This window comes from Mizuhopecten yessoensis, unplaced genomic scaffold (assembly GCF_002113885.1).
Source record: "Mizuhopecten yessoensis strain PY_sf001 unplaced genomic scaffold, ASM211388v2 scaffold7473, whole genome shotgun sequence".
Lineage (NCBI taxonomy): Eukaryota > Metazoa > Mollusca > Bivalvia > Pectinida > Pectinidae > Mizuhopecten > Mizuhopecten yessoensis.
This window is the reverse complement of record NW_018407065.1, coordinates 2,235,927-2,248,146: the sequence shown is the minus strand read 5'-3', so window position 1 is coordinate 2,248,146 and position 12,220 is coordinate 2,235,927. Positions and strand designations below refer to the sequence as shown.

The 12,220-nt window shown below is 36.1% G+C and overlaps 1 protein-coding gene across 1 annotated transcript in view; it reads left to right on the top strand.

Moving 5' to 3' along the window:
- The window catches only part of LOC110453620 (lysosomal protective protein-like), a 15,092-nt gene extending 6,977 nt beyond the window's left edge, over positions 1 to 8,115 (top strand). The window contains exons 6-13 of the mRNA XM_021502645.1: positions 279 to 526; positions 891 to 987; positions 1,238 to 1,408; positions 1,663 to 1,811; positions 2,459 to 2,534; positions 3,485 to 3,571; positions 4,092 to 4,193; positions 5,145 to 8,115. Coding sequence (XP_021358320.1) covers positions 279 to 526; positions 891 to 987; positions 1,238 to 1,408; positions 1,663 to 1,811; positions 2,459 to 2,534; positions 3,485 to 3,571; positions 4,092 to 4,193; positions 5,145 to 5,231 — 1,017 coding nt within the window. The 3' untranslated portion in view covers positions 5,232 to 8,115. The remainder of the gene's footprint in view (positions 1 to 278; positions 527 to 890; positions 988 to 1,237; positions 1,409 to 1,662; positions 1,812 to 2,458; positions 2,535 to 3,484; positions 3,572 to 4,091; positions 4,194 to 5,144) is intronic.
- Positions 8,116 to 12,220: the final 4,105 nt, after the last annotated feature.

The window sequence follows — 12,220 nt, the reverse complement described above, 5'->3', positions numbered from 1 at the left end:
GAGACTACTGGATTAGTAATGGCTGGGTGGTGAGACTACTGGATTAGTATAATGGCTGGATGGTGAGACTACTGGATTAGTAATGGCTGGGTGCTGAGACTACTGGATTGGTAATGGCTGGGTGGTGAGACTACTGGATTGGTAATGGCTGGGTGCTGAGACTACTGGATTATTGGATTAGTAGGTGGGTGATAGAGGCTAAGATATCTAAATTTTGCTAATATTTAATCAAATTTTAAGATTTGTTTGTTACTGATGGTATATGCTTTATATTTTAGGTTGCCCTAGATAACCAACTGGCTTTAAAACACTTCTTTTTGAAATTTCCTGAGTACAAGGCCAATGCATTCTTCGTCACTGGGGAGAGTTATGGGGGTATTTATGTTCCGACACTGTCAGCCAGACTCGTGGACGATTCCAGCTTCAACTTCCAAGGCTTCATCGTTGGTAATGGACTGAGCGACAGAGAGATGAACACCAACTCTCTTATCTACTTTGAGTATTACCATGGATTAATTGGAGACAAGTAGGTTTCTTATATTGTGATTTTTTAATATTTATTCAAATAAAATTTAAGTGTTCAAAAAAACTAACATTGAACTGAAAGAAACTGATGTATGAACCGTATGTATGCTGGAAAAATTTCGCCCAGTCAAACTTTCGTCCTTCATCAATAAAACCAAAGTTTGCCCAGTTCTAATTTTACCTTTCACATTTAATTACATTTACTTTGTATATTATGTTGTTTACTAATGGTCGCTGTCAAGATTAAGGCGCCCACATTACGGAGGTCAAAAAAGGCTAAAAATCAAACTGCAGCGAAAATTTTCCAGTTTACAGTATCTGTATTACGACAGTTCCTACATGACAAGATTATGTTTTATTTTCAGAGTGTGGGCGGATCTGTCCGAGGTATGCTGCGGAGGAAACGTCACACGGTGCTCATTCATGGCTAGTGCAAAGAAAAGCCTGGCATGTGAACAGCTTGTGAGTATGCTGAAAAAAAGTAAACACAGTTTTGTTACCCTGTAACACACCAGTGGCAGATCCCATACTTTTTACATGATAAAAGGCCCATTTTCTGATATAAAAGGATAAATGTTTTAAAAAAATTGTGTTACAGATATAATACTACATAGAATAATTCAGTGTAGCCATTAAAACGTTGGCCCGATATAAATCTGTTACTTGTATGACAGGTATGTTTGTGATAATGTATGTATATTTGATTTTGTAGGTCACTGGTACCATGGAGATTGTGTACTCCAGTGGGCTGAACGAGTACAACCTGTATGGTCCATGTGAGGGACAAAAGGGTCTTGTGTTTGATGAGGTCAGCAAAAAACTGACATTTACACACCTTAACTGGCCATTCATACAGTTTCCTCCTATACAGAAACAAGTCAAGGTAGGTGGATCAAAATGAAATAGCTTTTCATGGTAACACCTACATGTATATCTACAGGTTCTGCTCAATGCCGCTTTTGATATTTTGACCTATAAGATTTTTGCTGAATTGCCTCATGGATTGTAGTAAAGGACAATAGCAGTGTTTCACAGGGAACCATAAATAAATAATAATCTTCAACAGGCACATCATTATGCATTTACCAAAGTTAAATCACATCTTGCAGTAATACGGTGAGAGACATTTCATTTCAGGCTCTACAAGAAAATGCTGACATTGAAAACAACATCAGACTGACCCCTCCATGTCTGAACTACGACCAGGTCATCAAGTACATGAACTCCCCAGAGGTGAGGGCTGCTCTCCACATATCGAAGGAAGTCCAGAAATGGGATATATGTAGGTAGGTTGTGACGCTAACTCTCAATATGGATGGTTGTCATGGTAACAGATACTAATACAAGGTCGTCGTGGTAGTGCTAATATAATTTCATTGTAACGTAGATTTAAATTGGAATGTTGTCATGGTAACAGATACTAATATAAGGTTGTCATGTTAGCAATTTTTCATGGAACATGATCATGTAGTTATTTGTCATTTAGCAAAGCACTGCCCACCTGGTGGGCCGAAACATGTATACCTTGGAATCAAGTTGCTGATATGCTCCAATTTTTATTATGGTTTCTGGTCTTTTTAAAACAGTTGTTAAAAATAAGGTCAACTGAACCGCTTTGCAAGATGGCAATTAGATTGACAGGTAATATATTGAAAACAATGAACAGATAAGATATCATGGTAACACCTGAAGTATGGGTAGGTTTAATTTGTCATGGTAAAAGAATAATGTAGGAGCATTGTTATACAATTTAGTTATGATTAAAATTGATATTAAAAGACAGGTATTTTTACTAATATACACATGTTTCAAAAAAAGGTATTTTTTGTTACAAACCTTGTAAGTGACATATGTAGGTTATCATATCCATCAATACTACGATGTTGAAATGTACTATTCTGTCGATACTGATGTCTGGTTGATCCTGTTACAGTGCTGCTGTAGGCATGCAATATAAATCACTGTACAGCTCAGTGAGGAACCAGTACCTCAAAGTCCTGTCTCGCAAGGTAAGCTTGGCTTTCTACGAAAATGAAGCATTTTTTTTTTTTTTTAGTTTTATAATTTTTGTTGCATGAAACAACTCTGCAGCCATCTGGTATTTGTTATTTCTACATCTTTCACTGTGAAACGTTGTTCAACCTCATTACACAAAGAAAACATCAAACCCGCAAGAATTAGTTAGACTTGGTTGATAACTATCTTTCTGACAATATGTTTGATAACTCCTCGGCCCAGGACGTTCGGTTTAGGTTGTGGTCTATCCCACAGTGACATATCACAAATACAGCCATTTTCATAACCTAATAAAATTCTCAGTGTTTTACTATGGATAAAAACAACAAAACCAAAGTATGAACATGTGTTTATCCCACTTTGTTTTTTTGGATTATGAAAATAAGTCTTGGGTGGTCAGGTCATACAGTGGATAGTGCACTTGCTTTTCACCAAGACAGCCAGGGTTCAATTTAATTCCCCGATCAGACGTGAGAAGGTATGGGGTCACCTACCCGACCACGTGGGTTTTCTCCGGGTACTCTGGTTTCCTCCCACATTAAGAGCTCCTGGGCGCTACCATCCGATCCAACAACAGTGATTAATACAAGTTGATCAAAGTTGTTTGGCAATTGTTGTAAAATAAATAAAGTTTAATTTAATTGAAATCTTTACGAAATGTTTTTAGTGTTGGTATCTTTTAAAATTTTAAAGATCAGTGCTTCTTTAATTCTGAATGGCTTAAAGATTCTATATTATATACTCAAATTTATAATTAAGGAACAAACTGTAAAAATATGGACTTTCTACTAGTTATGTGCTAATGCTAACTCAGGCTGAAGGGATATTTTTACTCAGACTTTGGTTAAGGAAGGTACACCTTAATACAACTTGTCTGCCTTCGAAAATTTTGAATAGCAGATTCCTTAACTAAAGGCTACATGTATGATATTGGTCCTTACAGAAACGTGTGATGGTGTACAATGGAGACGTGGACATGGCCTGTAACTTCCTTGGAGACGAGTGGTTTGTCAGCAGCCTCGGTCAGAAGGTAACCATGGTTTCTTACAGGTGTGGAAGGTTACCTGTAGCTGTAATTACACTGGGTGTTAAATGGTGTAGCTTACTCAAAGGTGTAAAATATAACAGGTGTACAGATTCAGATACAGATAGTTTATTAAAGTCTCACTTTCCGCATCCATACAATAAAATACCCAGAAAACGTATGACGAAAGCCACTCTAATAGAGTTACGGGAGACGAAAAATAGTTTGAAAACATGTAAAACACTTACATAAAAGAAACTTGCTTTAAAAGGTTATAAGAGAGGGAAGCTAATACATGCCATGAAAATATATTGAAATTTCAAACTTAGATGTACAATAATCAATGATATATAAAATTAATACGACGTTTAAGAATAGCTGCTACAGCTTTGGCACTATATATTAAGCACAGTTCTGAAGGTGTGAAAGGTTACCTGTAATATTTGGCTATATTAGTTCTCTATGTCAACAAAACATATGTTTCCATACCTAATATGTATGGTTTATTTCTCTCCTTGATTGACAGGTGGTAACAGATAGAAGTATGTGGCATTACACAAATAAGGCTGGTAAACAGGTAGCAGGTTTCGTCAAACAAATGGAAGGCATTTCTTTGGTCACAGTCAGGGTAAGTCATTCTATCTGAACTCTAGATTTCCCATCATCAGAGTAAGTCTTCCTAACTCTCCAGTCACTCTCAGAGTAACAGCTAGTTTATCATGCTGTATTGTACCACAAATACCCCCCCCCCCAGGGGAAAAACGTGAAAAAAAAAAAAAAAGGTCGGGGGAGGGGTTGATTTGTTGCAAGCAACCCCTTCCCCTGTCCACATGCCTTCAGCATGACGTCAGCCATCTTGGACAATACCTTACTACTACATTTCACTACAGTAAATAATATTTTATTTACTTAGAATAGCTCATATTGTGCAAAAAAACGCATGGCAGAAATGAAATTCACAAGACAGTAATCATGTGCAAAGAACACATAATGAAAACAATGCAAAGTGTTGGGTAAAAAGGAAAAGCTTAACGACCAAAATATAACATTGTATAGTCTGCCAAATAACCATATCTTGTGTCAAAAAATGTTTTTGTTCTATACACCGTAATCATAAACCATTATTATCTGTCTTTGTACGATATCCTCCCTCTCAATATAACACATTGAGATACAATGTAGTTCCTTAGCCAGACGGATGCATTAACGCTGAGTTGCAGGTCAGCTCAATTCTCTTGCTTTTCCCTCTCTTTTTTCTCTTCATGAAGGTGTTAGGTTGTAGGGTACTTACTAAGTGTAGCTTAGATATCTGTGGAATCGGGAGGGGTGGTCATTAACTTATTTATGTAACACGTAGCGAAGCCATGAGTAGCTTAAGTGAGGCCGAGGTAATGTACTTGTTAGGTGCTGTGTTGTATGTTATTACTGTATAGGGGTATAATAAATGTTCTTGTAAGTGTGTTTGCTATTCTTACTTATATATATCCTATTAGCATACAGAACCCTAAGTAGAGAACCTGGATAAAATCTCGCCTAGCTGTTACACATGAATAATCTGTGTTATTCCTCTACTTCCTAGGGAGCGGGACACATGGTACCAACAGACAAACCGGAGCCAGCCTTAATCATGTTCTCAAGCTTCTTACAGAACAAACCCTTGCAGTAACGGACACTATACTGTTAACATGACATCAGCGAGATAAAAGTGGAGGTTTCCTGGGGCCAGCTGTTAAAAGCATGAGTAGGTTATAGGGAGTCTGTAATGCAAATTTTCAAATTTATTTTTTTGAGAAATATTTTGAAATTTACAAATATTTTTGTATTCCTTGCCTTCTGATTTTAATTGGAAAGTCAATACATATAGTTTTTAATTTTTGGATTTCAATTTTGCATCTTAAAATTTAATAGATGCACCTTAGCTTGTTGAGCTAAATTTTTAACTGAATACCAAAGATCACAGGAGTGCCATTTTAGATATATAAACCTGTTGAGTATTTCAGTTGTCAGTCACAGGTTTTATATCCTGTGCAGTCTGTAGACTCAAGGCTACATGTATCTACAATGTACCTGGAGATCAGGGAAATTGACCTCAATTTATTTTTGATTAAGACAAATTTATAGCAATCAAGGTTGTAACGAGCATCATGGACAGTGTTATGATTGATACTTTTACAACTGTTCTCTTTTAAGATTCAGTGACTTTGGATCCCGATTTTGATAGGGCTTCAGATACAGTACCATACTATAAGCATTGAAAAGAATAACAAAGATTTACATATGATATGGATTAATTTCTCATTAACACACTTAATTAAGTACTGTACACGGTATATAGGAATATTTTGACCTAGTCAAATAAATGCTTTTCACCCCTCTGTAACACCCATACTAGCCCAATGTTAATTTCACCATTCAGAGTAGAAATATAAGTTAAGTTTGGTCTTCTTCATATTAAATTTGCCCACATTACTAAGCTAGGTTCAAAAGGTGAACTGTGAAAAGCATGACCTGTTATATGGCAACCCTTTGTGGTGCATACATTGTTGTTCTGGTTTGATCTCTAGTTTATGCTAACATTCCAAATTGTTGTTGATGCTGAGATTGTGTTTTGATAGAGTATTTATTTTGTATTATTTATAATATGATGTATTGTGTACTTACATGCTGATGTTTTAATTGATTGAAGGGTTTAAATAATCCATATCACATATTTGTTTCTGTAAATCATTTGTGGATTATGGCTCAAAAAATGTGCCAAATGCTCTGGATTTTGTTTTGCTCCACAGAAAACAACATAAACTGCTACCTTTTGAATGATTTTGATACTTTTGGCGAAAACCCCTTAAATGTTTTCACATAAGTTCTGCCACACTCATGAAAAACACGTTTATAACAATTAACATATCCCCATTGTGTATCTTATAGTGTACCGGTAAGTCTACTTGTTTCGGGGTGTTCATACCTTAGCAATAATTATGTATCAGTGCTTGTTGTGCTTATCCAAATGCACAAAAGTAGGATAACTGCTAAATATGAATATCATGTTTATCCTACACTAAGCCCAGGGTGACAATACATTATCTCTGACTAGAACAGGTATGTGCTTATTGTTGGATAAATACGGTAATCATTGTATTTTTGCTTGGTACCAAAATTATGATAATTGCTAAATATGAATATCGTGTTTATCCTACACTAAGCCCAGGGTGACAATACATTATCTCTGACTCGACCAGGTACGTGCTTATTGTAGGATAAATACGGTAATCATTGTATTATTGCTTGGTACCAAAATTATGATAATTGCTAAATATGTATATCATGTTTATCCTACACTTAGCCCAGGGTGACAATACATTATCTCTGACCCGAACAGGTATGTACTAACTGCTTATTGTAGGATAAATACGGTAATCATTGTATTATTGCTTGATACCAAAATTATGATAATTGCTAAATATGTATAGCATGTTTATCCTACACTAAGCCCAGGGTGACAAACATTATCTCTGACTCGAGCAGGTACAGACTTTTTTGTCAGATAAATACGGTAATCATTGTATTGCTGCATAGTATAGATATATAACTAGCACTAAATCATGATAAGTTGATGCCAAGGTTTAAGATATGAGTGCACTAATAATATGTAACTACATGTATATGTTAAGAGGATTTCAAATCACTTTCTACAATATCAATCAGTCTTTTAAAATCTCTGGTTGGGAGCAAACTCAAGTTGGTAGCTAGTGCACTGGAGTTAACAGGAAATGATGTTAACTCCAGTTCACTAGCTAGTGCACTGGAGTTCACATCCTTGTGTACTTTTAGTGTATTTAGTGCACTGGAGTTAACTACAGTGCACAAGTTAATTTTCTTTATCATATTATGTCTGGCATTTTCATCAGTTAATTCAATTCAGTAATGGACAATGTCATTTTGAGACCACCCTTTCCTGGTTCAGTGGTCAACTCTATCGAAGCATACAAAGATATATATACATTTATCCGATAACCGTAATAGGTTTCATCGCTCAGAGCCCTTGAGTTATCTGTTCAATGATCTCAAAGTGTAAACTTATAAGGCACTGTTTACCAATGTCCTATTAATGTCTGTTATCTGTTGTACATGTCGTTACCATTTGTTCATCTAGATCTCGTGCATTGTATTTGTTGTTGTATTGGCCAGATACTGAATTAAATGCATTTACTCAGAGAAAAAAATGTTTATTACGGGTAAGTTTTTTTAATAAAATCTCCGACGAATATTTATTTCATATAATCTAATTGAAATGCTAATGGTCGTTTTTCAACATTTTCAATTGAAACTGCAGCTACAGAGGGCTGAAATGATACATATTTCGCAAGTAATACGTTCAACCTTTAGAAAAGAATGGATACACAGAATATAAGATAAGGTTACAGCTGAGAAATTAATTCCTTGAATTAAATCTTACCTTTGTAGAAACACATTGTGTTTTATATACAAAGTATTAGTTATTAATAACTTGTCTGTCACTTTCAGTTTAAATAAATCTGCGTGATGAAATTTCACTGAAATTTTGTTTCACCTTTTATCACCTACCGTGGATGGAATATATAGTAAGCTGATCATGATTTAATGAACACAAAATGCCAATTACTCACAGAATTGAAATGTTAAATAGTATCGAATAGTTTGTCATTTAACTTGGAACGTTTTCTGTTGGCAAGAAATATAAAAAGATTTTCAGATTTTTTTATGATTATTTTCTTACGTGTGAAAAAGTGTTGATTTTACCCGCTTCAATCCGATTAATGCCAAGAGGCGTATGGTCATAAACAAGAAGACTGTGTTATAAACTATACATTGCCTTAAGCCATCTTTTCTGCTGCTGTCAACAGTAGTCTTGTGACCACTAGTTGTGACTAGATGAACTCTATCATATTATCCTAGATAATCCTCTTGTCATCTTCCACCTCCCTTCTATTGTCCAACACAGAAGTTCCGTTCTAATGCAGGTTCCATATTTCCTTTGATCCGTTTACGATTCCTTGGTGTTATTTATGCTATGATTTCATCCTTGTTCGTTTTCCTTCTAACTTTGACGTTGACAATCCCACACAGGTATCACACAATGCAGCTTTAAATGTACCGCTGGTATCTGTGAAAGTATATATATGTACTCTGTTGGTTCGAAGTCTTCGGATCACTTGGCATTACCGACTTGTGTGTTGTACAGCCTTACTTTTGTTTTCACAGATCTAGAGATGTTAGTTTTAAACTAGATTAATCTATCTCATGTCGGCAAGCATCTCTGTTGTTTTTCCTATTTTCATTTTGATGTTTTCATCTGTGCCTCCTGTGTTATTACCAGACTGCCGAGATACTTAAACCTCTATATTATCCTCCAATGAAATGATATAGAGTCTGTTGTTTTCTACCGTTGGTTATCATCACCATTGTTTTCTTGTTTAGTCCTACGCTTATAGCTTGCTTTTGAAAATCTTTCGTATGCTCTCTTAAATGTATGAAGTTCTTATGCCTTTTTCCTTTGCCTTTGTTGATGTTATTTACCCAGTAAACTGCGATGTAAAGAGGTGTTTCCAGGTAGTGCTTCACCCCTGAAGTCACCGTGAACTATAGTGAGTTCTAGCTCCTGTTTCTGACAACTTTACCACAAGTCTTTTTTCTCCTCTCCTCTGGGACAGCCCCGTTCCTTCATATCTTGTCTATATGCACATGAAGAAATATAAGTACATGATCTTTCATTTCTAAATCTTCTAAGCTCAAGTTATCAACAGTTCTGTCTTCTATGTTTATAAAAACACCACCAGCCGTTTTCTCCTCTCTGGGATAGCTCTGCCCATTTATATTTGTCTTAACCGGACAAGTGTGTCTGCATATACCATACTTCTGCTTTTAGGTCATCTGCTGGAGCCCAAAAAAAAAATTCTCAAAATCTAAAAGCATTATTGAAGTTGTTGCATCCCTCTTGTTTCACTATCCAATGGTGAGTATTAGCACAAATATATGGTAACAGCATGTTCATCAGGTTCTATCACTTGTTCTGTCTTTAAAATCTCATCCAGCTACCGTAAAATAATGAATGTAAGTAATGGTGAATTCGGTGTACTGCGTGATTAAGGGCGCAGGGAATTTTATGAGAAAAAAATATGCGACCCTGTTTATGCTGCAGAAAGGGATGACGTGACGGGTGGCATTATTTTTTTCAGAATAATAACGTATAATCTTTTCCCTAGCAACAACAGAATACAAAAATGAATTATAGGAGAATCTCCGTTTCGTTTCCCATATCTTTCAAAGGGCCCGAGTATCTGCAACGTTCCCTTCTTCTACTTCTAGGGCAATTGCTAGAATTCTATCTGCTCCTGTTGATATCCATGTATTTTGTAAAGTGCTGCTATGGTATCATTGATGTTTATATCCAGCAATGACGATCAACATCATTGTGTGATTAGGTTATTCCTGCTGGGAACTTAATTGAAATGCCATGCCAATCTACTAAATTGTTCCTCTGTACTAATTAGTGAGGGTGTTTCCATCAGTGGCTTTTACCGGACCAGAAGTGTTCAGGTTTCTTTTCCATAAAGGTATAAAAGGAATTTCATCCTACCGTGTACAAATTGTGTTGCCATATGACTTTAGCTATAGTGTATACTTACGGAAAACCTTATACAATCTCAGGTTTACGAAGACATAAAAAAATAAACATTCGGTGTTGTATAGCTTTTTATTTTTACGGGGTCTTCTTCTTTCTCGTACGGGGTCAATTTGATGTTTATGCCCTCGAAACAGGTTTAAATTTCCAGTGTTTCGCGATTTATCTCCTGGATCTTGTACGCTAGGTTAAAAATTCTCATATTTTAAGAGAACGCGAAAATTGCTATAATGAAACCTCCATGAAATAGAAAAGCTGTACAGTAGCCAATAACTTCAGATACATCTGGACAAACGAGATATTTAAAGTGTTATGTACCTTAAGAATCAATATTGTGTAAATATACCTGAAGATGAAATGCAACGGAAGCAGCACTTCTGAGAGTAAACATTTGATGTCATAGATTGCTACTTCTCGTATAGAACACTCATGGCTCGTCCTTTACTGAGTATGCTGCACACATTTTAACAGGCAAAAAGTACAAAACGTTACTCCGTACGTATGCCCTTTGATAATAGATTCGTGTGAGGATTCATGATATACAAGAGGTTTTTGAAAGTGGTGTGTCAAACAACACAACAAAAAACATTGTCTCATATTAAAAGCCTTGTACCAAAGGTTTTAAAGTTATATTTCATCATATATACACAATGTTGCTCTCAATGCCATTATTATTAGTACTGCTAACACACTTTATTCCAATGTATTACCATACCATAAGGAAACATGGAATCCAAATCATTACTTCTAATGTTTTATATCTCAACACTAACACGTGGACTAGAACTAGAGGTGCCCCAGTTCCTACACAACTTTTGTTTGTCTAGTACGGGGTATATGTCTATCAGTGAGATCGGTTCGAATGGCTGTGCACGACGTTGCGGTATGGAATCTGGGTGCAAATTGTTCACATACAACATAGCACATCACAGATGTCTACTTAACGAAGACGATGCCAACACGGCTTCGGGACAATTTAACGCCTGTCCCGGGTATATACCGTAAGCCTTTCTTTTCAAAAGGGAATACGGATACAGACGGAAATTCGATGCTCAGTATTATTCATATTAATATTTGCCTAATTTCCAAAACTACCTTGGCATTTAACTGACCTCGCGTCTCATCTGCTCTCGCATGAGTGAACAATGGGACCCAATCCCAGCAAAGTTGTATAATGTACCTCAGTATTGGCATCTGTATCCATCCGTGTCGAGAACTATTATTTGCAAAGTAAGCAATTGTCGACGTCCGACATTATTTGGCCATCTCGATTGTGTATATATATCCCCCAGAACTTGAAATCTAGGACCTTTTTTTATACTATTCAGCATCAGCCGATTAATTTAATCTGTCCAATAGGGTAGGCTTTCTAATAAGATTGACGGCAAGCGTGACTTTATCGATTGTTCCGTCTGTGAGCTTTTCCTTTCTTGATAGCACTATCCCAACTTCCCTAACCCACTATTTGTACATCTCGCAGTATGGTTTTTGCTCAAGTTACATACCAAGTATTATAAGAAGGAAATAATAATAAGATAAAAAATGAACTATAATTTAAACCCTTTTGGTTGCAACTGAAATACCAAAGCAGTATTAACATTATCGAAGACAACCCTTTCTGTTTCCTCAATATTTCAATAGGACTTTGATGGGCCCGTGCAGTGACTATGACTGTCCAGATTACACCATGTGTGTCCGTCTGTACTTTATAACACGGGTTTGTGTTGTATCAGCTAAAACGTTTTTATTATCGATGTTTTTGCGTTTGGTTTGCTTCCTTGAAAATTGAATTTACACGGATTATAATTTCGCGATCTAGACGTTTGAAGGAACTAGTTTTTCGCGGTGTTTTAGCACTGAGACGGGACACTGTTTTTTTTTTAAAGATTGAAAAAGGCGTAACAGGTCCATGCTGATGTTCCCGAAATGATAAGGATGCTCATGTTCAATTATACAGACATTTGTCGCTTCGAAGTATAAAGCAATGGAAAATAAAA